This window comes from Alexandromys fortis, unplaced genomic scaffold, assembly GCF_014885135.2.
Source record: "Alexandromys fortis isolate MF-2015 unplaced genomic scaffold, M_Fortis_MF-2015_v1.1 scaffold_16, whole genome shotgun sequence".
Classification (NCBI taxonomy): domain Eukaryota; kingdom Metazoa; phylum Chordata; class Mammalia; order Rodentia; family Cricetidae; genus Alexandromys; species Alexandromys fortis.
In genome coordinates this window covers 16942499-16969120 of record NW_026067893.1, presented here as the reverse complement: position 1 = coordinate 16969120, position 26622 = coordinate 16942499, and the positions used below count along the sequence as shown (strand labels likewise).

The 26622-nt window shown below is 49.9% G+C and overlaps 1 protein-coding gene across 3 annotated transcripts; it reads right to left on the bottom strand.

Moving 5' to 3' along the window:
• Hps1 (HPS1 biogenesis of lysosomal organelles complex 3 subunit 1) lies at positions 1-25990 on the bottom strand. 3 transcript variants are annotated; one of them, XM_050147680.1, is made up of 20 exons: positions 25924-25990; positions 24391-24475; positions 23950-24208; positions 16213-16350; positions 15843-15985; positions 15438-15546; positions 12801-12961; positions 12437-12554; positions 11830-11928; positions 11605-11674; positions 9689-9738; positions 8362-8529; positions 8094-8273; positions 7081-7142; positions 6565-6699; positions 6416-6480; positions 5413-5558; positions 2559-2672; positions 1104-1186; positions 1-640 (listed from the first exon to the last, which is right to left on the bottom strand). In XM_050147680.1, exons 3-20 carry the CDS (start codon positions 24142-24144, stop codon positions 478-480), a joined length of 2199 nt encoding a protein of 732 aa, XP_050003637.1. In that variant the 5' UTR covers positions 24145-24208; positions 24391-24475; positions 25924-25990; the 3' UTR covers positions 1-477. The 3 variants fall into 3 exon arrangements, with proteins under 3 accessions (XP_050003637.1, XP_050003644.1, XP_050003654.1); XM_050147697.1 differs by lacking the exons at positions 1-640; positions 1104-1186; positions 2559-2672; ... (3 more) ...; positions 7081-7142; positions 8094-8273 and having other exon boundaries at positions 8368-8529; positions 9689-9734; XM_050147687.1 differs by lacking the exons at positions 11830-11928; positions 12437-12554; positions 12801-12961; ... (4 more) ...; positions 24391-24475; positions 25924-25990 and having other exon boundaries at positions 9689-9734; positions 11605-11720.
• Between the last annotated feature and the right edge of the window lie 632 nt (positions 25991-26622).

The window sequence follows — 26622 nt, the reverse complement described above, 5'->3', positions numbered from 1 at the left end:
TAATGATGAGAACAGACATTTATTGAGCACCTACTCCGTGTACCTCCTGACCACCCTGAGAGGTAGGTGTTACCAGGTCAAATGTGAAGAAACAGGATTCCCCCAGAGTTGCAGGTTGAGGTAGCCAAGCTTGGCCAGCTGGTGGGAGCGCCTTTTATTTGGAGTAGGAAACAGCTCCCCCACTCAGAATGGCAGAAAGAGGGTGGCTTCACACCGCCTGAGCACTAACAGCTCCCTCACTAACAGGTGCCATCCTGGGCACCCAGAGAGGCAGCTCACCATCTCTGATTGCAGTGTTGGAGGTCAGCAGAAGCGCGGCATCCCCTCCCTTCAGAGAAGGCTTGCTCAGAACCCGTGTGGGAGCATCAGCAGGGGCCTGTGGGAGACCAGGGCTGCTGGGGATGGGAGGAGGCATAGCTGTGGGCAATACCTACAAGCAAGGTTGCTAGGGATCAGGCAGAGGACAGCACCCTTCACCTAGGGCAGAATCACCCGGGAGGCCTCCCCCAGGCGCCGGGCCAGCTGGCTGGCCTGCTGCACCAGCAGGTCAGTGGGGATGACCGACAGGTGCAAGGTCAGGAGCTCGTAGCACCGGATGGGTTCCGAGGGGTGGCTCTTGCTGTAGTAACGCAGGAGCTTCCTGCAAGATATAGGGCAGGACTCAGGCAAGGCCATCCTCAAAGTGCCCACCCCACGGTTCTCACAGAATGACCTAGACTGTGACATCACCTATGGCTCCCAAGCTCCAGCTCTACCTAGGGACACAGTCCCTCTCTTGGGTTCTCTGTCCTTGAACAGTGGTGTTTTAGCTAAAGTTTGTGTGTGTGTGCGCGCGCACATGTGCGCACACATACGTGCATGTAGTAGTGGTATTAGTAGCTTGGGGTCCCTACTGAGGTCCCATGCAGTCAAGACTGTACCAGCAGCAGCACATTAAGGACTTGAGTGTGCTTCTGGGGGGCTCCTCTCTCCATGTGGAATTCCCCCCAGGTTTCTGTTATCAGGGTAGCTGCTCACTCTTGTAAAGGCTATTGCCCATGGGGAATGTGAGCCTTCGCCACCAACACCTGGGGCAAATGGGGCTCTAGAGGTGTCAGGCTCACCTGTAGTAGTCACCCCCCAGAACCCCAATGGGGACTGAGTCATCAGATAGGACAGGCACCTCGATCATCTGCAGCTTGCAGCCCTGTGGGAGGAGAAGGAGCAGAAGGTGGGCTCGAGGGAGATGTGAGAGGTAGAGCCCTGGCAGGGTCCGACTGTGTGCCCTACTTGTGTGTGCCGCCCTATGCTGTGTGTGTGTCCCATGCTGGGGACAGCGTCTGTACCTTTTTACCTTGTCTGGGAGGTAGACAGCCACCATCACCTTACACATCGGAGTGTGGTCTAATGCTCAACTCTGACCACACTTTGTAGCTTTTGCTACAAGCAGGTGGAGCTGGATTACTAAGGAGCTCAGAGAGGCCCAGGGGGAGTGACCTGAGGTGGGGTGTTCTTTCAGGGTCTTGAGAAGCAAAGGATTCTCAAAAGACCCCAAGTCTCTGCTTTGGAAGAAATGGGAATTCTTTGGGCGGGATGAGGCAGGGGAGAAACAGAAGCTCTGTAAAGCATGCGCACTGTGCCAGGCACAATCATGGTGCCTACAGAGTCTCCCAGAGAGGCTCAGGTGGCACCATGAGGCCTGCCCCATTGGGAGATAGCTCAGCAGGGGTCAGGGACACTTCTGAGTGGCCTCCCACAGCTCTGTTGCACCCCACTGCCTTGTGGGGCCATGCTAGTCACCAACTCCTTGTCCCTAGAAGCTCTGGCACTTGGGGGGGGGCACTTAGAAGAGCCCTAGCTCCATCATCTGAATTTTATTGACCTAGCCATGGTGTTTATCTCCAAAACAGCAGTGTGTCCCCATCTGTACAATGGGTCAACAAAACCTATCCCCATCATTCCCCAGGCTGTGAGGGACACATGAAGAAACTACATCACACTACAGTAAGGTTGAGTTGTTACCCCAGTGAGTGGGGAGAAGAGAACAAGATCCAGGAAGGGTACAAAAATAGGAGGACAAGAGAAACTGAGGCAAGGAGGCGTGATCCTTGGATAACTGTCAGGAAGTGAGAGGAAGCATTAAGAAGGAGGAGAGGGAAAGAAAGAGGGCGGAGAAGGGAGAGGCAGCAGGTTCCAGTGGCCTGGTACCATGTGGTGGTGAGGTCTACGTACTGCACAGGCCAGTTAGACACCTGATCCCTGCTAGAAGCAACCCCTGAGCAGGCTGGCCAGCTGCTTTGAACCTGGGTCTCCCAGATAGCGGGGGTCACGGCAGTTGACATTACTGAAGCAGTAATGATATTATCAGGGCAAAGCGCCTTTTCAGAACAGGGAAAGCTTCCCATCGGCTCCCATCTACCTAGTCAGCCCTGGGCCCCTGTGCTGTGCCTACCTGCTGCTCGCCAGGGACAAGAGGAGATGAGACAGACAGATGGAAGAATGCAGAAGAAAGGCATCCAAGCGTTCAGAGCAGTGGACAGCTCTCAGGACCGTCCTGCCCACAGGCTGGGCAAACCCACCATGTCATTCTCGAACCACAGGAAGTAAGAGCAGCGGAAGTCCCCTTCCTGGAACAGCAGTGTGGTGCAGCCCTTCTGCAGGTACCTCCGTGCCAACTGCACCAGAGCCCAGACCTGGGGAAGAGGAGATTGCTTAGTACCACTCTCTTGGCCATGGCCTCCGGATGGAAAAGCAAAGGCCAGAGCCAAGGAGTTCCTGGGAGTTCAGGACTTCTCAGAGGTAGTGGAGGCAAATCACAGGACGAATGTCAGAAGGGCTCTCCCTCCAGCTGCTGTGGGGATAAAATACATGTGGAAGTGATGTGGGGTGCCCTTCTGTATGCTGTGAATGTTTCATTACCCTTGGTTAATAAAGAAGCTGATTTTGCCAATAGCCAGGCAGAATAGAGCCAGGTGGGAAATCCAAGCAGAGATAAAGGGGAAAAGAAGACAGAGTCAGGGAGATGCCAGCAGCTGCCAGGGAAGAAAATATAGAATAAAAATGGGTTAAGTTGTAAGAACTAGCTAATGACAAGCCTGAGCTAATAGGCCAAACAGTTTGAATTAATATGAAGCCTCTGAGTGGTTATTTTAAAAGCGGCTGTGGGGCCGGGAGGGACGAGAAACCTCCAGTTCTATGGAAGGGCTTCGTGCAACTTTACTATACACATGGCCCAGAAAATGGACCAGAAGGTTGTGAATAAACCCACTCGCCCTGGCCTGCAGGACTGGGTGGCAATGGCACAGGTTCTATGCCAGAGGCACTGGGAAGTACACTTAAATGTGCAGTGAGCCCTGAGCTGTGGCGTCATCCATCAGAGGTGAGGCCCAAATGTAGGCTCACACTGGGATAGCTGGAAACAGTGGCCCTGAGGGGCTTCCTGCTTTAGGTCCCTAGGTTGCCTAGGAGCAGTCTGAGGGAAGGTCTTCTCTCCTAGGCTTGCCCATGTAATGCCAGGGCTGGGAAATGCCCCATTCTGTCAGAAGCCTCAGTGGAGGAGATGTGGGGTTTACTTTGCACTTGACCATAATGTACTATCTAATTAAATCTGCAACAGACACAGGAGCCAGCTCCAAACTCCAGAAACACAACCCGACAACTCCAAGAGATAAATCTAATAGCTCCCGTCCGACTTGGTACTTGCATTTCTGGGGATCCATGCCGAGGACTTAGGCGTATGCACAGGTGTGTTCACAAATCATTTCTAAGAGTGACCGTCTGGAGACCATCTAAAGGTTCACCCAGCAGGGAATGGCTTTGTGAATTATGCTACATCTGCGTGATGGGAAATCTTGGAATGGTCGAGGTGAGGCATGGAGAGCCAGCAGGAGGAGCTGCACCTGACAGTGTGAGGTCAGAATGTGTGGCACAGCCCGGCTCCTGCAGAGGGGCAGCGCTGGCATAAACCTGAGGAGGCAGTGAAGATCAATGGCTGAGTCCCCACTGGGCCAGCGCGGGATGCAGAGGAACTGGTGGCAGGTGAGGAAGGGGGCCTTGCTCTGCACAGCAGGCGTGGTCCCTGCTCTGTGAGGTCATCCGTGTTTAGTGACCCGCACCCTTCTCACTAATATTACGTGGGAAACAGTATCTTCTCCTTCATAACAGGTATTTGAACTAAAAAGGAACTGAAATGTCACTAAACCATGCCAAGAGCACACAGCCGGCAAGAACAGGGACGGCTTCACAGTGCTGGCCTCCCATCTCCAGCTTACTTACCTACCATGACACACTTCACGTGGACAAAATATAATACGGCCTTCTAGGAATGGCAGAGGTTTCCCCTTCCTTCAAGAAGAAAAAAAAAAAACAAAAACAAAAACAAAAAAAACCCTACCAGTCTGTCATGAAGAAGAGTCAGTTAAATCAGAAGAACAAAGAAAGATGCTTCCTTAGCAGAAATCACCCAGTTTTACACTGTGGGTGTAGCTCAGGGGCAGAGTGCTGGCTCAGTACACGAGTCTTGGGGCCCATAGATAGCGTGACAAAATTAAAGAAATCAAATTGTGTTGTAGGATTTTTTTCCCCCCGAGACAGGGTTTCTCTGTAGCTTTGGAGCCTGTCCTGGAACTAGCTCTTCCAGACCACACTGACCTCAAACTCACAGAGATCCGCCTGCCTCTGCCTCCCGAGTGCTGGAATTAAAGGTGTGCACCACCACTGGCTAACTTGTATTGTGGGATATCTGTATACTGTGTGAAGATGTGCTGATATGATTCGTGTAATAAAAAGCTGAACAGCCCATAGCTAGGCAGGAGGTACAGGCGGTATTTCTGGGAAGAGAAAGGAAAAGGAAGAGGAGGAGGAATCCAGGCATACAGGAGATGCCAGGAGACAGGGAGAGGAAACAGGAGGTACCAGATGGAAAGGAGGTAATGCCACATGATAGAACGTAGATTAATATAAAGGGGTTAAGTTATAAGAGCTGGTTTGGAACAAGCCAAAGCTATAGGCTGAGTTTTCATAATCAATAAGAAGTCTGTGTCATTATTTGGGTGCTGGTTGGTGGGACAAAGACTCGTCACAGAATTCTGTTGCCCACATTGGTTGCCCTGGTGTTCTTTCCAGTTCGGCCGACTCAAAAGATCCTGTCTGAGCACTCACTTATGTTGGGTGCTGACCTGGTTCAGGCACTGTAGATGCTAGGCATGCCGAAGTACATCCGGAGCGGCTGCCAACATGCACCGAGGCTCTCTGGGTAGGAGGATAAGCTGCTGGGCCTAAGGAGCTCACGGCAGATGTAGGCAGATGCACGGGTAATGGGTGAGCACAGCAGAGCTACGCTCAAAGCGATTAGCGCCACAGAGACCAGAATGGCTTATTTCTCCTGGGTCAGGGGTCAGACCTCAGTGACCTGCCCTGACAAGCAGCAGTTACCTTGGCTTTGACAAAGGCAGCCAGGGGCCCCTTGCCCAATTCAGAAGACATTTTTTCGCTGCTGCTGAGAGAAGGGGCCACCATCTGCCCAGTTGTGCGGTCCACATAGATGAAGTGCACCAGGCCTGGGAAGTCCTCTAGATAGGTGAAGGCCGGAGTTAAGGGGCTTAAATGCCAGCAACAGTGGAGACAGTGGGGGTGCCTTGTCCCTGGTCATGGGGTTTCAGATCTACACAGGTGAGGCTTAGGGGACCACGCTGCTCCTTAACACAAGCAGCTTCTGCCTCCACTAAGGCCCAGGGATCTCATTTCCCTTTCCCTCAGCTCTCACCCCTCCTTGCATCCAGGTTCTCGGCACCTGCAGGTTTAATATAATCTGCACTCTCCGGGAGGGAAGATGCCATGTTCACAGCTGTGCTTTCCAGCAGCAGCACATACCTTGAGGCTGGTGTGTGAACACAGCCACTTGGCTGACTGCCCACCCCTCACCTGAGGAGTTGGAAACAGACTTCCATGGAAGGGCAGTGGCTTATGGGTAGGGGGCCTTGTGCTTCCTCCTCCTGCTTAAGACAAAAATGCAAGAGACAGCCACAAGAAAAGTTGTTTCAGCCTTCCTGAAGACCATTATAAACAAAACTAGTTCCTAGAATGCACAGATGTGCATCTTGGAAACAGGACACATATTTACGGTGGGCCTTCCTAGAGCTTTTGCTTGCTTCTGCCCTGTGACCATCCACGGAGCTCTCAAAGCAAGGAGACTATCCTGGCCCTCATGGAACAGGAGTGACGTTCTGCTGGGTGGAAAACATGGACACAAAGGTCCCTGAAGACTTCTCTGATAACCCTGGAGCTGCAGGGATTCTGAGATTTCAGCCGTGGGCTATCGCTATAGATGGGAACATGGGGCGCCAGGGCAGGAGAAAACACATCTAGCTTCCCCTGGGGTCTTGCACCCCGGAAACTCCGGGCTTTCTCGGGCTAGCTGAGGCAGGCAGAGGATATGACACCATGGTGACGTTCCTCCGGCTCTTCACCAACAGGAAATCCTTCCAGTCCAGGAGTCGCTCTCTGGAGAGGGAGGAGACTGGAGCTAGGTGGCTGTGCAGTGCCCTGGCCACCTCCTGCTCCCTCGTGTAGGCCACCTGTACTTACTTCATGAGTTTCTGGACTTGGTCCTGCAGGTGCTGGGGCAGGTGTGGGCCTCCCCTGCTGGGGGCAGTGGCCAGGAAGCTGAGCCGGTAGATGGCACACAGTTGTCGCTTCAGCTTTGCACAGGCCTGGAGCAGCCTGGGCAGTGACGCCAGGGAGAGAAACACAGAGCCTCTGGCGACACACCCTTATGGCACTGGAGGCAGCTGCCGGGCTTTCCCTAGTGGCGTTCTTTACCACACAGCATCTCCTTGAACCACACCATTCTGCTAAGTGGGAATGTGACTTGCCTCAGGTGGTACCGGCTCAGTGCTGCACCGGGTACAGCCGAGACCTCTGTCTCGTGTTAGGTTCTCATGTCCCTGGCCTTCAATTCCTCTCCAACCTCCCATGGTCTAGCCCCAGCTCTCCGGCACTCCCTTTCCGCCATTTGTAACTCCTTTATCTTCTGACCCCAGGGCCTGGGGGGCCAGCAGCCACCTCTGAACAGCTCCCCTTCTCTCCAGTGTGGTTACTCACTCCCAGGATGATCCTGCTTCACTTCTAGAAAAGGCCTTGGTCTTAAACTCCAGCCAGGAGCTCTGTAAAGAAGGGTAACAGGTCTGTTCCGGGCCGTGTTCTGCAGGGAGGTCCAAGGGAGACCCCGCCTACATCCTGATGCTCCAGGTACACCTGCCTTCCTGCCGTCAAATCTGGCCTTATGGGCAATCACTTAGCAGGGCATGAAGTGAAGGTCACGTGGCCTCGACAGGCACAGACATGTGCCCATCAGAGGGACTAGGTGAGTGCTTCAGAGGAGCACAACAAGCTGGGGGACTGAAGAGAAGTGGGTGTTGCAGGAGGCCTGAAGATGGGTTGGGATAGCCTCAAGGGATTCCTGGCTGACTCTCTCCAAAGTGAGAAGTCAGCACTGTAACATTTGTGAGACACCACGATGCCCAGGGCACCTAGGATACCATGCTGTTCAATGACAAGCCACCATGATGCTCAGGGTACCTAGGACACTGTGATGCCCGCTGGCAAGGTACCATGATATCCAGGGCACCTAGGATACCGTGCTGCCCACTGACAAGTTCTGTTCCAGAACTCTGCCACAGGAGGGCCTTGATGGGCGTCCGTGATGGCCTGGTCACCGAGCTTCCTACACGCTCCGGGCTTGGTCTCCACGCGGTCCTACTCTCCATGAGGCCAGCTGGGAGTGGGCCCCATGATGGGCAGGTTCTGGCTCCACTGCTCACGGGCTGGCCACTCTTGGCTACAGAACGACTATCTAAGCAAGCCCGTGCCCTGTCTAAAGCACTGAGATTACAATTCGAGTTCTGCCAAATTTCTCTAAAGGGGTTCTAAAAATGTCAAGTCCAGCTATTTGGTTTTTAGCATTTAATGAGGCAACTAGGGCCATAGACTGAGGCAGACATGGATGGGAACCAGAGCTATGTGCCCCTCATCTAACTGGGGGTGAAGGTGAACTGGGCCCATTGCCTGTCCTGTCTCTTCTCTGAAGCCTGGTACATGTAGCATCCGGGTCCTACCTGAATCTCCTGCCCAACTCGATTCTTGATAAACTTGTCCATCTTCTGGCGCAGGTCTCCAACGAAGGGCTGGGACCGCAGGGCACTTCCGGGCTCCTGACCCTCCTTCAGCTTCTTCTCCAGCAGGGAGAAACCATCTAGCAGTTGGTACAGGACCAGGGCCAGTGAAGTGCTGGAGCTCTGCCAGGGAGAGTGGATGCCAGGATGGAGTGGGGCAACCAAGCAGGTCCCGAAAGTTGCCAGGGTGAAACTGACTGCAGCTCGGTACCTTGGTCAGCAGCACCATGGTGATGCCCGGCCACAGGGGCAGGCAGTACATGGTGTGTGGCACTAGGGGACAGTAGTTTTCTTTTACATTGGCATCCAGGAAGATCCTTCTGGGGCAGGGAGTTTCTGGGGAGGGTGGCACTAGCCCCTGGAGGGCGACCTCAGCCGTCTGTGGAGGAGGAAGTCCTGTCAGTGTGGTGGAAGAAGAAAGGTCCAGGCTCCTCTATAACTTGGGCCCACCTACCCATCGCTTTTGTTTCTTGCCCAACCTATATGTAAGTCACAAGGAACAAACACGCCTAGCTTCCCGACAATCCACTCATGAGGTCTCCATGCTGCTGAAGGTGCCCTAGCAGCTCCCGTTCTCTCTGCTATCTGCCTCTTAGCTTCCACCGGGCTGTTCTGTCCAATCAGGATTGGATGCCATGACGGGTGGGGGAGGTGTGGGGGCTGGGTGGGTAGTCAGGGGCCATCTGAAGAGACAGAGCTGGGTGGGGAAAGCTCTGCCTTCAGGGAGTGGAAGGAACTTTAACATGCTTGGCATTTCAGTCACCCTCAGAACATTCCAACGGCCCTCCATACTGGGGAAACTGAGGCATAAAATAACTGTATGAACAGGACTCCAGCCTGAGGTGGGGGACACAGGGGCTCTGCGTGCCAAAGAAATCTTTTAGAGAATTAAAGAAATCATTAGAGCTACCACAAACATTTCTCTGTAAGGACGTCATTCTAGTTATATACAACAACAGAAAGTGGGAGCCATAGGCTGATTGTTCTGGGAGCTGCTGAACAGACAGTAACATGCGAATGGATGGATCTCCAAGCACCCCCATGAGCTGAAGGGCCCTGTGGAGACAGAAGAATGCCTCAGTAGAAAGGAAGATGAAGTACAGTGGGTGCCAAGTGTGAAGGAAAAAAATGCACACAGCATGCACACATCGTCATGCAGTGTGTGTGTGAGAGAGTGTGTGTGTGTGCGTGTGTGCAAAATAACAAATGACTAGAAAGAGAGCCCTAGAACATTCTCCATCTTTGAGGGGGGAATGAGTGACACCCAGTCTCTTCCGTACTTGACTTTGGTTATTTCTCACATCTAAAAATAAGAAAGATATCTAGACTTCGATTTTTTTAATATTTAAAACTTAAGTTGGACTTTCATTTCCAAGAACGTGGGGGAGGCCATCTACCCTGCTCTCCCCAGCCCTGCTTCCACGCTGAGCTGCACTAGGGAGCTGGAAGGAGGCAGTGGTGCAGCACTGGCTGGTGGGGTCACCCAGAAGGGAAACCCCAGTCCTCGGCATCCCAGAGCAGAGGTGCCCGAGACTCACCCGAAGAGCAGCGGTGGGTGGGGTGCCACCATCCAGCCAGAGCATGCTACCTGCCACAAATGAGAACACAACTATAGACACGGTCCCATCTCCCACACCTGCAGTTTAGGGGGTCAAGTCATTTAGCCCACAGCACTGGGCATGGCAAGGCCATTTCCTGTGGCTGTAGCCCCAGAAAGCTACTACCTCAGAGTTCCCCAGTGCCAACTCCAGGGTAAAAGCAACAGGGACAGAAATTTCCTGCTGGAACTGGCAGGATCTGGTGTGGGGCACATTCCTCAGACCCTCCCTTGTCCTCCAGCCCCTCCTTGCCTCCTCGCTTCTCCTCTCTGTTCCTTCAACCCCACCCCCACCCCGCTCAGTTATTCACACAGCAAGCTGGCTGAGCACCTATTGTGTGCAGGGAACTGAGCTTGATTTCCATCCTGCGGAGCTTGCCAGCCTATTGAAGCTACTATGTATTTGAAATATTGCATGTTTGTAGTATTATCCTCTCTTGCACTTCACTGCAAATAACCCTCATTTATAAGCGCCCTCCCCTCTCGGGTGGCCATGCTTCAGAGCTATGCATAATGCCCGGGCGTGTTGGCACTCCCGTTTACAAATGACTCGCACAGCAGCCATCCATTTGTAAATCAGGTGGTTGGGACCCAGGGACGCACTTGCTCCATTTATAAGCTGGGAGTGCTGTGCTCGCCAGAACATCATGACCGTCACTGAGGCATACAAACCTGTCCACCCAGACAGGGGGTGATGGTGGTACCGGGGAGGGTCATGATGGACAGGGAAAGATGGTAAGGTGGTGTGCCGTGAAGGCCAAGGCCATGCAAGGCCTGCAAACACACTGTAGGTCATGGGATAATTAGTGAAGCTGAAGGTTAGGGACCCCCCCACCCCAAACAAGCTCAAGCATATGAATCATTCTGTAACCTCTGGGTCTCCCAGGTGCCCTGAAGCCCAGTCCAGACCTAACTAAGGCCCCGGAACACCTAACTCATTGTGAGCAACTTTAACCATACGTGACAATCACTTGGGGTCCTTTGTAAGAAAACCCTGCACAGCTTGGCCTAATTAAGCCAGAATCTTCGCACAAGCTCCGCTTAGGTGGCTTGGGAAGAGCCCGGGGGAGCCCAGCTGCAGGTGGGGCTGGAATCACTTTCCGGTTCAGCGCACACCACAGGTCCCCTTCAAGGCACACAGGGCTCACCTGTGTCCAGGTCTGAGCACTGACTCAGCTGTGCTAAAGCTGGCTAGGGCTGCTAAGTGCAGCAGGGCTGAGAGGCTCTGGTCCAGGGAAGGTACACAGCCACAGTCCCCAGTGTGTCCCTTCCGCAAAGCCAGCCTTCTGTCCTATGGGTGAGCCATAGGGTCTCTCCTTTTATCCTAAGACCTCGGTTCTTTCCTGGTGATGGTGACAGCCTAGCTTTTGTCTTATCTCCTCCTCTAAGCAATGCTGTGCATTTAAATGTCAATTTGAATATTAATAGTGTTAACAGTGTTAACAGTACATTTTTACTACTTACTCACAGATCTTGGAAAAACAGGTAAGGTTAAAAAAAAATCCACTGAAACTGGATATTTACACTCTAAAATGTGTTTGAACCCAAGTGGTCCATTGTTTAACTTACTAACTTAAATATTAATTATAATGAAGAGAGAGGAGGCAGAGAAAACACACAGATGCAGTTGTAAGTGAAGTACACAGAGCTTTGGAGGGCATTTGCACGATCTTAGCAGTGTTTGGATTCAAGCTGGGGTTGAGGGGCAGGGCTGCCCGCAGAGCTGAGTAATACCACTCAGAGTGTGTGCTTAGCCTTTCAGAAGCGGCGAGGACACACTAACTCCCAAGACACATTCTCTAGGCTGTGGACTGGCTTCTGCCCCATGATGCCACCCACCCGTTCCATGGGCTTCACCTGAACTCTGCTCGCCTGGGGACGGAGCAGGTGTAAAGTACTCCTCAGTGAAGGAGATGCTGTCTGTGTCCTGGGAAAGATGTCACACTAGATGAGGGCCAAAGGCCAGGTGGCTTCTTCCAGCTGCTTCGGCCGAGTCTGCTCTCCCGGGGAAAGTTGGAAAGGCCTGGCCTGGACGGAGGCAAGATGGGGCTGCCCTCTTTCCTCCCAGTACCCAGCACGTACCGTCTCCTCAGAACTCCTGGTGGGCCCTGAGGTGCTCTGGCTTCTAACCTGCTGCACTGGGATGTTTTGGCTGCTCAGGGGTCTCCTCTGGGGGAAAGACTGTGAGAACACCAAGGTAATGCGAGGCTGATCTGGCTGCTCCCACAGCTCTGCCTCCCAGCTCTTTACAGAAGCCCTCCCCCTACCATGCTCTGTGAGCGCGCCTGGGGACATGGCCCTCCAGCTGTCCAGGGTACTCTGATCCTGGACATTCTGACATGTTGGTATCTGAACCAGCACAACCTGGTGCCGCTAATGACACAATCACGTGGCAAAGCTAATAAGATGCTAGGCTCTATGTGGCCTGTCTCCTTTACCACTTAGGTCCCTGCATAAATGACACCACCATGTTCCCGGTTTCCCCACTGCACAGAGAAGGAACTCCAGGCTCTAAAGATGGCAAGGCTGGAGTGCTCGGCTCACACCACTAAGGGGAAGATCCAAGCATCGAACAGGACCGACTCCCCAGATCTGCACAACCTCCAGACCGCCCCTTCCAGAAGTCGCCTTCCATCTTAGAGTCGGAGGACAAATGCCACCCCCCCTTCTCCTTGTGCTGCCCTGAGACCTGAGGGCCGTAGTCGTCACTGTCATCCTCTTCTGTGGAGTCTTGGGTGGGCTGGAGGTCCTGAACGAGAAGAATAAGCGCCAGGAGGTCTGCCGGGCGCAGGGTGCTTGCACCGTGGCTGCAGAGACAGGGCAGGGCAGCCTGAGAGCATGTGGCTTAAAGATTAGCCTATCAACTATTAAAATCAAAGTTTTACATATATAAACAAAAATTAGCAGTAGACTCTAAGTGTTGGTTAGAACCAACCCCAAGAAGGGAGTTGGGATGAGGTCTGAGACCCGAGCCTGGGACAGGTCTGGGCTGTCAAGATCCTGCAGACAAGGGTCTGGGAGGGTTCTGGTTAAGGTCAGGGCCCCGGGGTTACCTGGAGTAGAAAGCCAGCAGCTTGCAGTGCACAAGCAGGAAGGCATGCAGGGCCTCCTCGCTGCCCCGCTCGGGGCTGGAGTTGACAGCCTGAACCACATGTCGCTCAAGCGTCTCGATGCTCAGTTCACAGAGCTGGGGGTGAATCAGCCGCTCCACTGCCTAGCCAGGGATTGGCAGCAAAGGACAGCATGTCAGTGTGTCAGCCCGTGCTGGAGGCTCCATTCCCTCTGCCCATTGGGCACTAAACGCTAGATGCCAGGCATGAGAAGCCGGGAGACTAAGATGGGCGATGCCAAGCCTGTGTGGCTCCAGGCCCTAACAGAGGAAAACAACGTACAGGAAACACGGAAAATCAACCGTAGCATGTGCCAGCCAGGAACACGTGACAATGAACTAGGGAGAGACAGCCGAGACCCACTGACATAGTGTTCGAAGAAATGTCCCTGAGGAGATGACTTTTAAACTGGTAGCGAAGGAACCAGAAAGCATGACAGACAGAGCAGGGAAGAAGCAGAAGGCAGTGGCTACAAAGGCATGGGCTGAACAGGTAGGTAGTCTGGAGAAGTTCTGTCCAAACGAAGAAGGAAGTATGAACAGTTGAAACTTTTCTCAGGGCTGGCAAGATGGCTCGGCAGATAAACACGCCTGCTGACAATCTGATAACCCAAGTTTGGCCTCTGGGAGCCCCACAGTGGGAGGAGAGAACTGACTCCTGACCTCTGATCTCCACTAGCATGGGATGGCACCCGTGCATCTGCCCACACTCACACATACATACACACACACAAACAAATGTAAAAAAGTGAAAAGATTTTCACAAAATATTATCGACATAATATAAATGCTTTAGTACAAAGGCATTTTTTCATCAGATTGTTGTGTCTTTATCAAAGCCTGGTTATATTACACACTCATCAGAGCTGGGTCTGGACCAGCTGCATCTCAGATATTCAAGAGCTATGAGGACATTATGCCGAACTAGACACGAGGGTTCCTGAGACATGTCACCGCTGAATAGTGAGGGAGGTCGTCCAGACGGACATGACAGAGCCTCCCGGTCTGGTGGGTTTGGGGAGGGGTTTGGATTTCATCCTAACTGCATCAGGCCTCTTCCTACAGCAGCCTTGCCTAAGCAAGAGCTGGACACACCATCTTTTTGCTGCCACAGACTTTAGTGGAGAGGGTAATATGGCACCATGTCACTCTGCTGTTTGTTCAGAGTGTACGTATGTTTGGTTTCCTCTCAAGAGCAGGGTGTATCTTTAGGCATCACAGTGTGGACCTTCTTCTGGCACACAGATGGTCCTTTTCTTGGCAGAGGGAATGAGAGGGGCTGAAGGAGGAATGCTTTCGGATCCACTTTCAGTTCACGAACTCTCTTCTGTCAAGTCTCACTTGCTCTTCAGCATAGCCCAAACTGTTTCACCAGTCAGCTTTCACATCTACAGCCCTGCGAGAGTTCTTTTCTAAATCTGCCTGGCCATTTTGGAATCTTTTACAATTTCTATTTGTGGTGTTACTTTCCATATCTTCAATTTTTTTTTTTTTTTTTTATTTTCAAGACAGGGTTTCTCTGTAGCTTTTTGGTTCCTGTCTAGCTCTTCTAGACCAGGCTGGCCTCGAACTCACAGAGATCCACCTGCCTCTGCCCCCCGAGTGCTGGGATTAAAGGCGTGCGCCACCACCTCCCGGCCATATCTCCAGTTTTTAAAAAGATTTATTTATTTCTTATGTATACAGTGTTCTGACTGCATGTATGCTGCATGCCGGAAGAGGGCAGCAGATCCCATTGTTGTGAGTCACCATGTGGTTAATGGGAAATGAACTCAGGACCTTGGAAGAGCAGTCAGTGTTCTTTACCTGAGCCCCGTCTTCAGAAGTTTTGTTTTGTATTTGATCTATAATTCCAACTCCCTGGTATCCAAATCTGTTGGGAATTGATTGCCTGATGTCCTGACTCTCACTTATGGTAGCTGAGTTTCTTGTATATCTGACTGTCTTTAACTATGAGCACATTTTACACACACACACACACACACACACACACACACACACACACACACACACACAGAGAGAAACAGACACACTCACCCACCCTCTAATTTAATAGTTTTCAAAGAATAATGAGACTGCACAGTATCATCACTGGGTACTTGTTAGAGCTGAAACTCTACAGCACCTGTTCCAACTCAGCTGAACAAGAATCTGGTGGGTGATGATGCCTTGCCCTTCATGATCACTCTGACAAATGTCATGAGTGAGATCCACAGAGGACCCTGATCCTGTGTTTGCCCTCGAGGGCGTGGAGAGGATGACTGACCAAAGCCACCTGCCTTGCCTCCTTTTTCTGCTCACTGTCCCTTCTAGTTTAAGCTCAATGTAGTTTTTCCTGGGATGAATGAGGTCAAAGAGGCCATTTTCAGAAGGTTCTGTGATTTATCATGACCCCAAATATTGGCCTGAAACTCTCACCCAGAATCTAGTTGCCCACTATGGGAAGGTGCACTGGAGTACCTTGGGCAGAAAGAACAACAGGACAATTTTGGGGTCCACCTATCCTCTTTCCCACTATGGTCAGAACATGGTCTTGCAGCTGGGCACCTCTGGTGACCTGACACCCCCGGGTCCGAGTCACCTCCACAGCAAAGCCCTGCTCCTGTTCCCGCAGGTGGCTGTATGTCCCCAGAAGTCTCTGGAAGTGCTTCCACACTCGGGCACGCTGCTCTAGGTCAGGGGGGCGAAGCCTGGGAAAGAGCCAGGGAGAGCAGGGGTCAGTGGAAAGGGGTCATCTCTAGCCCCGATCCAAAGACCCTGTCCCGGGTCAGCATCAGACACCTACGGTGAGGCCAGCAGTGCACAGAGAGGCTGTGAGCTGGGATGCTGCCACTAACACGCTAGGTGGCGCTGGGGAGGTTGTCTAAAGTCTGCCCAGTTTCCCCATTCTCAAAAGGAAATCAGAGTGGATGGGTCGCCAAGGCCCTTCTGGGCTCTGCTTTTATGGCCTGACTCAGTAGAGGACCTGATGAGACCAGTGACTCACTCCTTCCGGATGAGCTGGCCTTCCACAGTCACCAGCCCGAAGTGCACCTCGAACAGGTACTTGAGCACACACAGCTTCCTCCGGAGGTCCCCCTCGCTCTCACTGCGGTCTCCACTGATGGCGATGAACAGGCATTCTCCAAACTGTGGGCAGTCACCAGGGTCAGGTGGTCCCCTGGGGACTCCCTTGGCCTTCCAGGTCTCAGAAGATAAATAAGGGGAGGGCAAGGCCCAGAGGACTCTCCTTAAGCTGTAGATTCTGCTTCCTAAAGAGCTGTACAGTCTAAAGCAGGAAAGAGGCACCCGGGCTCCCAAGGACTGGACAGAAGTGGACTGTGGGTGCACTGAGGGCTGCAGGGCCATGCACTTACCAGATGCAGGACATAGAGGTGGTTGCCATTTTCTGTGGAGAAGCTGGTGTATGTGTCTGAGAGCTTCTCCAGCATCGTCATGGAGGAGATGATGACTGGGGCCAGGAGGGTGCTGAGCTGGTCCTCCAGGGCAGGGAGCTGCGAGGGAGCAGACAGAGCAATGCCTACCCTGTGGGGATGCCTGACATTTGGACACTGCCTACCCTGTGGGGATGCCTGACATTCGGACACTGCCTACCCTGTGGGGATGCCTGACATTCGGACACTGCCTACCCTGCGGGGATGCCTGACATTCGGACACTGCCTACCCTGTGGGGATGCCTGACATTTGGACACTGCCTACCCTGCGGGGATGCCTGACATTTGGACACTGCCTACCCTGCAGGAATGTCACCGCCTGACATTCGGACACTGCCTACCCTGCAGGAATGTCACTGACATTTTGACACTGTCATGATGTCTACAAACAAGGTGGGACACATTCATAGCTTGGACAAGTCTGAAAGTGTGCCAGATACTGGGGATGAAGGAACAAACAAGGCCTTCGAGCAAGATACTCACAGTGTTAGACCTGTCTGAGGGGGCACTACAGCCCTGATGGGAAAGGCAGGAGGAGAGATTGCTCCAGACCTTGTGTGGTGACAAAGAGGGTGGGCTCAGGCTAGTGACTGTGTGGCTCAGGGTTCAAACTCAGAAGGGAACATTCAAGTAGGCATGTCTGACTGCAGTCTTGGGCCACATGTACCCAAAGAGAAGCTACGAGTGCCCGATACAGAGCCACAAATTTACTTAAAACATGAGGGTAGTTTGGGTGAATTTTCTTTTCCTTTGCAATTCAATTGCATGGCTTATCAAACATGAACTTGGCACATACTATCTTGTCACGAGGCCAGAAGGTTGGACAAACCTGCAAGACACTGAGCCACATTTCCCCCCATAGAATCTAATTGAGAGATCCGAGACTCTAAGGAAGTCTCTTAGACACATTAACGTCTACGCCATTTGTAGTCCTGGACTACCTCGGGGACTTTATTCCCAGAAAACAAACATGTGAACAAGCACGTTCACAACAGCAATCTGAAATCCCAAACAGGGAAAACCGAGAAATGACCAATCCCAGAGAGATAGCTAAATAAGTACATCTAAGCCACAGTTTCTTAGACTGGAGGTCACGCAGACTTGACTAACCAAATAAACGGGTTACAAAACATCTGGCAACAGTAACAAGGTTCTGAATGTACAACTATCAAAATTAATTAAAAATAAAAAGCATAAAGGGTCAAAGGCAGCTCTGGTCCTCACACACCAGCCTGCTCTCTGTGTCTCATGCCACCACGCCATGAAACACCAACGAACACAGCCTTTAAACACCCCAGTGCAGATTCGAGGCTAGTGTATATTAGGGATTTTAGTTTTTTTTTTCTTTACTGTACACAACAATTTTCTGTTTTTATAGAAACATAATGATTTACTGACGGAGGACAAAGACTAAATATTTCTTATTGCCACTCCTGCGCATATAATAAATTAGTCTACCTCATACTGTATTGTGTTAGAATATTTAATTTTAAAAATAGATATTGGAGTGATTGACTTTAATTTCATAAAAATAACTAGATAAATTTTGATTTGGTTTTAGGCAGAGTTAAAATGGCAATAAACATACTTCTACTATTTTGTGCTAATGTCTAGGTAAAGTGTTGTTCTCGGCATCTACAATTATAAAATCAAAATATCAATCAGCTCAGAAATATTGAAGATGCTTTATGTGCTGCAATCCCAAACAGCACAGGAAAGTTTAATTAGTTTTTTAAAAAGATTCATTTTATTTTAAATTTGTGTGTGTGTGTGTGTGTGTGTGTGTGTGTGTGTATGGGGGGGGACAGAGAGAGAGAGAGAGAACGCATGTAGGTGCTTGCCGAGGCTAAAGAGGGCAGCAGATACCCGGGGCTGGAATTACAAGTGGATATGAACTGCCCCTGTGGATGCTGGACCTGAACTCAGATCTTGAAAGGAGCAGTTAATGGTCTTAACACTGAGTCATCTCTCCAGCCCCATGCTGTGGTCCTTTGTAAAAATAAATAAGTACACTCATGTCATTAGTGTTTAACGTTGCTTTCCTCTTTCATTAGTGAATTTATATGTATACAAATAAATTGTTCAATTTTTTAAAAAATGATCTATTATCAGCAATTGTCTGATTCCACATTTATTTTACACATATACACCAGGGAGCACGTAAAAAATTCTGTCATGCAAAGAGGTTGCAGAAGAAAGTTTCTGAGGTTCTTAGCTAAGGAGAAGAATCCATACAGCTACTTAAAATATCACTGTTCCAACAACATGGGAAATCCCTCTGACACAGAGTGTATGCTGAAAGGGCTCTCAGTATTTGTTAAATGACTGTCCCCCGGCATAGGTAGGAACACTTGCTTGCAATTTATTCAAGTCCTATTGCCTTCCTTAACTGTTACGGATTATATTGAAGGATTATCAGTAAAATAATCTAGACTGAGTGCAGTAACTCACCCTACAGGGAGTAGATGTTTCTACTGAGAATATTTTGTGGTGGAAGGAGACCAAAAGTTTTCAATATATATAGAGTGTAAAGGAATATTCTTGTATATTACTTGATAAATTGTAAAGTGTGGACATGTTTTTGAATGGCTTTTAATTCAATTTTATATTTAGATATAACTGTATCAAATAATTGGATAAAGTTCAATCACAAATATAGATTATTTTTACACAGCAACAGCTATCTAGGATATATATATACATATACATATATAATGTATATATGTGAGTGTGTATGTGTAGACATATGTATAGAATATCTTTATATTTAGAGAAATAGTTCAGTGAAGATATATTTATCCATATATAAGAATATAATGGTTCATTATATTATTGCATTTTGCTTTTGGGTTCATAGCAAAATGCAAAAATGATTTGATAAAATGAAGTGAAAAAAAATCAAGAGATAAAGCTGTGAGTGTGGTTGATCTCTGCTATAGAAAAGGTGAAGACCCAAAGCAGGGAGTTAGGAGCTAATGGAGCCCGGTGATGGGCTTGTTAGCTATTCAGAAACGACTCTGCGCTCTCAGGCCCCTCTAATAACGTTATTCAGCAGAAACTAAGTGTGTTATGCACACAAACAGAACTTGAGGACGTGTTCCTAGCTCCTTAGGAACTGAAAACTCGGGACTTTGTTCTTGTACCAGGTTTTAATTAGGAGAAAGAACTGAAATATTTCTTTTCTTTTTTTTCTTCTGACTTTTTTTGAGACAGGGTTTCTCTGTGTAATCCTGGTTGTTTTGGAACAACACTTGGTAGACCAGGCTGACCTCGAACTCACTGAGATCCACCTGCCTCTGCCTCCCAAGTGCTGGGATTAAAGGCGTGCGCCACCACTGCTTGGGGAAATATTTCTCATAAAATCTTAAAGATTAGATGTGTTAACTTTTAAAAAGGAAAGAGACAGGACTGGATTTTAATTTAGAAAACCGTCCGAATGCCCGTGATCTCTCTTAACAAAGGACAAGGCACTGGCCATTGATGGTGAGGGAGAAGGGATCAGTGAAGGGCGACAGCTCAGCCAGGCTTTAGCCTCATCCCTGGCTCTGGGGAGCAGTTAGCTTGTGTTGCCAGGACATCATCACACCTCTAATAAAAAAATTATTCCAAAATAAATGAAAAATTGCAAAATAAATGACTCTTGTGAAGGCAGGATGGGAATTAAATAAGAGACTATGGTAGCCATTTCTGAGTGATTTTAAATAAACTATCCGTATGTCCATATACAGAGAAGCTCTCAGTCATACATTCAAGTGCAAAAAGGTTCATTGGGTCTAATATGAAATTCAAAGCTAAATATGCCATGGAGGTGCGTGTCTGTAATCCCAGAACTTGGGAGGCAGAGGCAGGAGGATTGCAGGTTAGAGGCTGTACCTAGTGAGATCTTATCTGAACAGAAATAGGTAGGGGCTGGAGCTGCTTCAGTAGATAAAGATGCTTGTTACCAAGCCTAACGACCCGAGTTTCATTCCCAGGATGGTAGAAAGATCGACTTTCCAAGTTGTCCTCTGAGCAGCACAAAGGGGCTGTGGCATGAGCACACATGTGCATGCACACACACAAACACATAAAAGATAAACAACAATAAAACAACAAACTCCCAAACCAAACCAAACCCTACACTATACAAATTCCAGAAGACATGGGGAAAATTCTTTGTGATCTTAAGTCAGGCAAAGATTTCTTAGATGTGTCAACAAAGGCATAATCAGTAATTGCAAAAATGGAAGATTGTGCTATCAGAAATAAAAACGTGTGCTCTTTGAAGGTACTCTCTCTCCCCCTCTCTTTAAAAGCTTTCAAAAGAAGCTTTTACTTATTTTATAGTATGAGCATTATAGGAAACAAAACGAGAAGCCAAAAACCCCATCACAAGCAGCTCAGCCCGACGTGTCCTAGACCCTGCCAGTGTGCATACATTTAGGTGATGGAGCTCATACAGCATGTACCACGCTCTCCTCACATTGTGAATATTCACCAACTAAAAGCCCCACACTACATGAGTATTTGATGACTAAGTATACACCACGCCATCTCAGTCTGTCAGACAAAACTGTAATCCTGTCTTCCTTGGTAACAAAAATCTCATAGAAGACAAAAATGGCAGCCGGCCTCTAGACAGAAGTACTGGCGAGGTTACCATTAAAATTCTGCATTCCCTCAATGCCCAGCTTACAGGGAAACACAAAGCAATGGAGCATACTAAGTACAGCATTTCTAGGTTTATCATCAGATCTGCATACTAAAACATGAAGAAGCGTGTTCCTGCTCGATAAGTGCATTCCTATGGAGTACTGAAGATGCACCTATGGCAGAGGTGCGGCAGCGGTTCTCAGGATGTCAATCTCAGCACAGCGCAGCACTGCAGTTCTCACCCCACGAGCCTCCCTCGGCCCCTCCATAGTCAGCCTAGCAACAGGAATTAACTCACACTGCCCAGACACGGCTCAACAATTCTACATTCAAGAGGAATTTTTTCTGCCATTTCTACCATATTCACTAGTTATACTTTTAACCACATGTTCTCCTTTAGGACATTTAGAAAGTTCAGATGTTGTGGAATGAACTTTGTGCACAGCACACAAAAGCACCTGCCCAGACACACACACACACACGGATCCCTGGGTACAGCTGTAACTGCTTCTAGATGTGGTGGTTCTAGCTAAGAGCTCTTCCCTCATCCGTCCTCTTCTCTGCACAACTCCAGTTCAGGATGATGCTGGTGAGAGTATTACCAAGGCCACCCCCAGAAGACAGCCCTCTTTTAAGGCCTCTTAAGAGCCTGAGAGGAAATGTTTGCAAAAGAGGTCTAATTAAAGACATGTTCAAACTATGTAAGAAGTTATAAAAACTCAATAAGAACAACTTGAGAAAACTGATCTGTTGTGGGTTATTTGTACGCTGTGTGAAGGTGTATTGCTGTGATTCGTTTACTAAAGAGCTGAATGGCCAATAGCCAGGCAGGAAGTATAGGTGGGACTTCTGTGAAGAGAGAGGAGGGAGGAGATAACCCAGGTGCAGGGAAGGCTCCAGGAGATACAGAAGAAGCAGGATGGATAGAAGAAGCAGTACATGACAGGATATAGATTAATAGAAATGGGTTAAGTTATAAGAGTTAATTAGAAACAAGCCTGAGCACTGGGTGGTGGCGCACACATGTAATCCCAGCACTGGGCAGGCAGAGGCAGGCGGATCTACAGAGTGAGTTCTAGGATAGCCAGGACTGTTGCATAGAGAAGCCCTGTCTTGAAAAATCAAAACTAAAACCAAAAAACAAATTAAACAAACAAACCCCCCCCCCCCCCCCCCCCCCGCAAAAGCCAACCAACCAACCAATCAAACAAACAAAAACCACAAGCCTAAACTAAGGCCAAGATTTCATAATTAATAATGTCTTCATGTCGTTATTTAGGACAAGGAAAGTCTGATTACATAGATCAAATATGAGGAACTATATGGCAAAGTAGCACATGAAAAGCTTCCCAGAGTTATTAGTCACCAAAGGATGAAAAATAACATATGGGATTCTAACCAACATCTATCAAACTGGCTAAAATTAAAAAGAATGAATAGCAAGTATCAGCCAGGCCCTGGGCAGTGGCTGGTGGGATATAAAATGGTAGATACCTCTTCTGTGGAGAGCTGGGTGTTTTTCTTTTTCCTTTTATGTGCATTGGTGTTTTGCCTGAATGTATGTCTGTGTGAGGGTGTATGTCTGTGTGAGGGTGTCAGATCTTGGAGTTACAGACACTTGTGAGCTGCCATGTGGGTGGGTGCTAGGAATTGAACACAAGTCCTCTGAAAGAGCAGCCAGTGCTCTTAACTGCTGAGCCATCTCTCTAGCCCCAGAGCTAGGGGGTTTCTTAAGGAGTACAGGGGCTGGAATATGCTATGAATATGTTTTGTTACTATTAGTTATTAAAGAAGCTGTTTCAGTCAGTGGCTTAGTAAAGCCAGGCAGGAAATCCAAACAGAGGTATAGAGAGAAAATCGGCAGAGTCAAAGGTACGCCATGTAGCTGCCAAAGGAGAAAGCCACCAGCTGCCAGCCACCAGTCAGAACCTTACTGGTAGGCTACAGTCTTGTGGTGATTCACAGATGAATAGAAATGGGTTAATTTAAGATGTAAGAGTTATCTAGAAATATGCATAAGCTATTGGCCAAACAGTGTTGTAACTAATATAGTTTCTGCATGATTATTTGGGCCTGGGTCTGGGCGGCTGGGAAATGAACAAGCAGTCTCCACCTACATGGAGAGATGGCTCAGCTGTTAAGAGCATTTGCTGTTTTAGCAGAGGATCTGGTTTCTAGTCTTAGCACCCGCATGACAACTCAGAGTCATCTGTAACTCCAATTCTAATCTGAGTCCCTCTTCTGGCCTCAGTGGGCAAAGCATGCACAAGGTGCACAGATACACATGCAGGCAAAACACCCATACACATAAAACCAAAAAACACCCACCGAGTCTCAACCCACATGAAGATGTATGTTCACAGCCAATGTGTTTATGTAACCAAAAGCTGGAAATGGCTAAATGTCCACCAAGAAGGGAAAGAAGAAGGGAATTGTGGCCCACGGATATGATGGGACGCTGCACAGAAAGGAGAGGACTAAGTGACTGCGAGATGCTAAGATGGATGAAGACACAACAAAGAATCATGCTGAGTGAAAAGAGCCAGCCCAAACGAAACACACACACACAGTGTGTGAATCTTCTAGATAAGTCTATAAAACACACTCATCCGGACAGCAGGGTGCTTTCTGGTGCTTAAGGCAGTCAAAAAGGGCTTACAACTTTTGGCATGGCAGGCAGTTCAGTATTTGTGACTGAATCACAGATATAGACACATTAAATTGTATACTTTAAGTCTAGTATATCTTAATAGAGCTGTTACGAACGCATGGCTTATGCGGATGCCAAGCTTTTGGGGTAGAGAGCCCGCTATCAGGTTTCCCTGATGTGCAGCTAAAATTGGCCTCCTTTCCCCGCACTGGCCTAGACCTCTGGTGAGGCATGAAATCACAGTTCTGAGAACATGAAAAGGCAACTCAGCCCTCCTGATAGCCGGGCCAGGAGGAGGCTCTGTAGGCTCCTTCCCTCAGGTGGCTTTGCATGGCTCCTCTCCCACTCCTTCCTGAGACAGCCCATCCTGCACTTACCTCCTCCTCCTCATCCCCTGACTGCCTGAACTTCAGCCTGAGGCTCTCCTCAAACTCCTCATCTGTCCAGTAGAAGAGCACCTCCGCGCCCTCCGTGGCCACCAACACGCACTTCATCTTCCAGGGAGCAGCAAGAGCGAAGGTCACGCACGTGTGTGAGTTCAGCCTGCGTAGGAGCCGCAGCCCGCGGGACATTCACGGAGCCCTCTGCTGAAAGCCAGCCACCGCCGCGAGAGCCATTCTGGGGTTTCGCTACACCCTAACGAAGTAGTGGCATCAGGATTGGGGCCAGGGAAGGTAGGTGGGTAAGAGAAGCTGGACAAAGCCCACAGTGGTTCAATCCACTACCCTCATTCTGCTTTCCACAGCCCCAGAGTTGGTGCTGCCCACCTTTCTATCCGCCCCCCCCCACGCCAACCCCAGGAGAGGAAGATCATTTACCTTGGCGAGGAATACAGCAGAGTTCCCACGCAGCTAGATTCTGGCCAATTCAGGGAAGAGCAGAGCATCCTTGGTGCTGCAAATGCTTAAGGCAGAGAGGGTGTGAACGTGCGCAGAGACGCTGGTCCCCACCACAGCCTGTTCCTGAGGGTGGACAAGCTTTAGGGCAACCCACGGTGGGAACCATGAGCTTGGACAGCCCTTTATGTGGAGCAAGTGTCGATGACATCCTTACTAGTTCCCACCTCCTCTGCTGCAGGAGAGGTCTGTTCTATACTCAGTGCCCCTCAAACACTCAGTGTCCCTGAGCAGCCCCAGGGAGCTTGCTGAGAGCCAGCGATAGGAGCGGGGGACTGGAAGGTGCCATAGACTAACAAAAAAGCATCAGGGTTTGGTTCCGGTTTGGCTTTCCCACGTCACATTCAAGTCTGAGCTTTAAACTCCCACTGGGAGACCAAGGAACCCAAGACACAAGGAGACCAAGATCCTTGCTGCACCTTCCTCCTGGGCCTTCCTACGGTTTCAGGGAGAGTCACCCGGAACCTGTCGGATCATAACCTCAGCGCATAGGCTCAGTTTAGGGATAAGAATGGTGTTTGAGTTCAATTCCCAGCAACCACATGGTGGCTCACAACCATCTGTAATTAGGTCTGGTGCCCTCTTCTGGCCTGCAGGCATACACACAGACAGAATATTGTATACATAATAATAATAATAACAAAAATAAATAACAATAATAATAATAATAAAGGTGTTTGGATGTCATTCTTATTTCCCAGCTTCAAATGGCAGGAGAAACAAACTCACTCCAGAATCCTCCCTGTTTTGATTAAAAGGCAAGAAGAATCTGAAGCCAAAGAGGAAGGTTCGCTCCTGGGGGTTCAGCATCTTCTGCAAAGAAACTCTGAGCCTGGCTGCACCACCCTCAGACTTGGCCTCGAGGACAACTTCCTGGAAACACGGGCATGCTTCTTGGTGGGCATCAGGCTTTACTGCTAGAGTAATGATCTTCAAAGGCTGCAAACCTCACTTTCTAACTTCTGTTCTTATATCTTGCTCTAAAAAGAGGGAACTTGGAGAAGGGCCAATGAGAAACTCTCCTGCATCCGCTTTACCACCCGGACCACAGCAAACTGCCCCTGTGGCCTCTGTCCTGTCTACCACAGTCCAGTGAGGGCTGGAGGGGAGGGGTGGGGACTAGAGCCGGTGATGCTCCGACAGGAACAGCCAGCCTAGGACGGAGTCTCTCTGCCAGTGCCACTTAGCACCGCGTCACGGGGCTCCGCCCAGGAGCTGCTTCCTTAGCACTTCAGCAATGTCACTCTCAAATCCTCACGCCCCCTCCCCGACTCTCCAAATTTCACGGTGACCAGGGGCTAAGGCCTGGCTTGTGGCGCATCCTCCGAAAGAGCGTGAGACTGATGCTGTTCCCAGGGACCCCCGTGCCTCTCCGGGCTTGGAGGCCTGAGCGGCAGAGGTGCCCACCGAGGGGCGACCCAGGGAGGCTCTCGGACACCCGCGATGTCAACATACCAGATCCGCGGCTCTCAGCGTCCAGCATGTAGCCAGCCAGCAGCGCGCTTCCGGGTGTAACCACGTGACCCAGCCGCATGACCGGGGCGTGTCGTGCAGGTTCGAGCCCCGCCCCGGTCTGGCATTGGTCTTGCTTGGCATTGCCCTTGCCCCGGAGGCCACTGCTCTTGCTGGTCACCGTCCTGGCGAGCTGCGGATGCTGGGGTGCGGTGCCACATTCTCCCTGGCATAAGGAAGGCCAGTAGAGGCACCTGCAGCGTGCCAGTGACACTGCTTTCCGAGGCCTTTCTGCTTAGCGAAAGGCATTCCCCATAGATTTACAGAAAGGGAAGCTGAGGCCCCATAGAGAACAAACTTGCTGAAGATGAGACAGGACCTAGGTGTTCTTGCACTTCTGCCGGGTCCTTCCCAGCCTCTAGTTTTCTTGAACCTGGTTGTGTGTGAAATCTGCCCTTTTGTGGGTGCTATTCCTTACTTACCCGAGCAGGAGAGCCCAACTACCTCGCGCGTGCTGTGGCTCCTTGATTTACAGGAGTTCCTGTTTTGTTTGTTTGTGGTGAAATGCAAGTCACTATCACCAGGTAACATCTACTAGAATGGTTATAAATTTTTAATAGATAACAGTTATTCAAGTTTACAAGCTGTGCGTGAAACCAGAGGAAAACACATGACCGAACTCAGCAGGACAGCGTTCGCAGA

Coding starts and splice junctions, on each gene's coding strand:
- Hps1 (XM_050147680.1), bottom strand. CDS start 24,144: ATGTCCCGCGGGCTGCGGCTCCTACGCAGGCTGAACTCACACACGTGC. Junction 12,555..12,800: donor CTGCTGGCTTTCTACTCCAG/GTAACCCCGGGG, acceptor CTGTCTCTGCAG/CCACGGTGCAAGCACCCTGC. Junction 11,675..11,829: donor CCAGGAGTTCTGAGGAGACG/GTACGTGCTGGG, acceptor CATCTTTCCCAG/GACACAGACAGCATCTCCTT.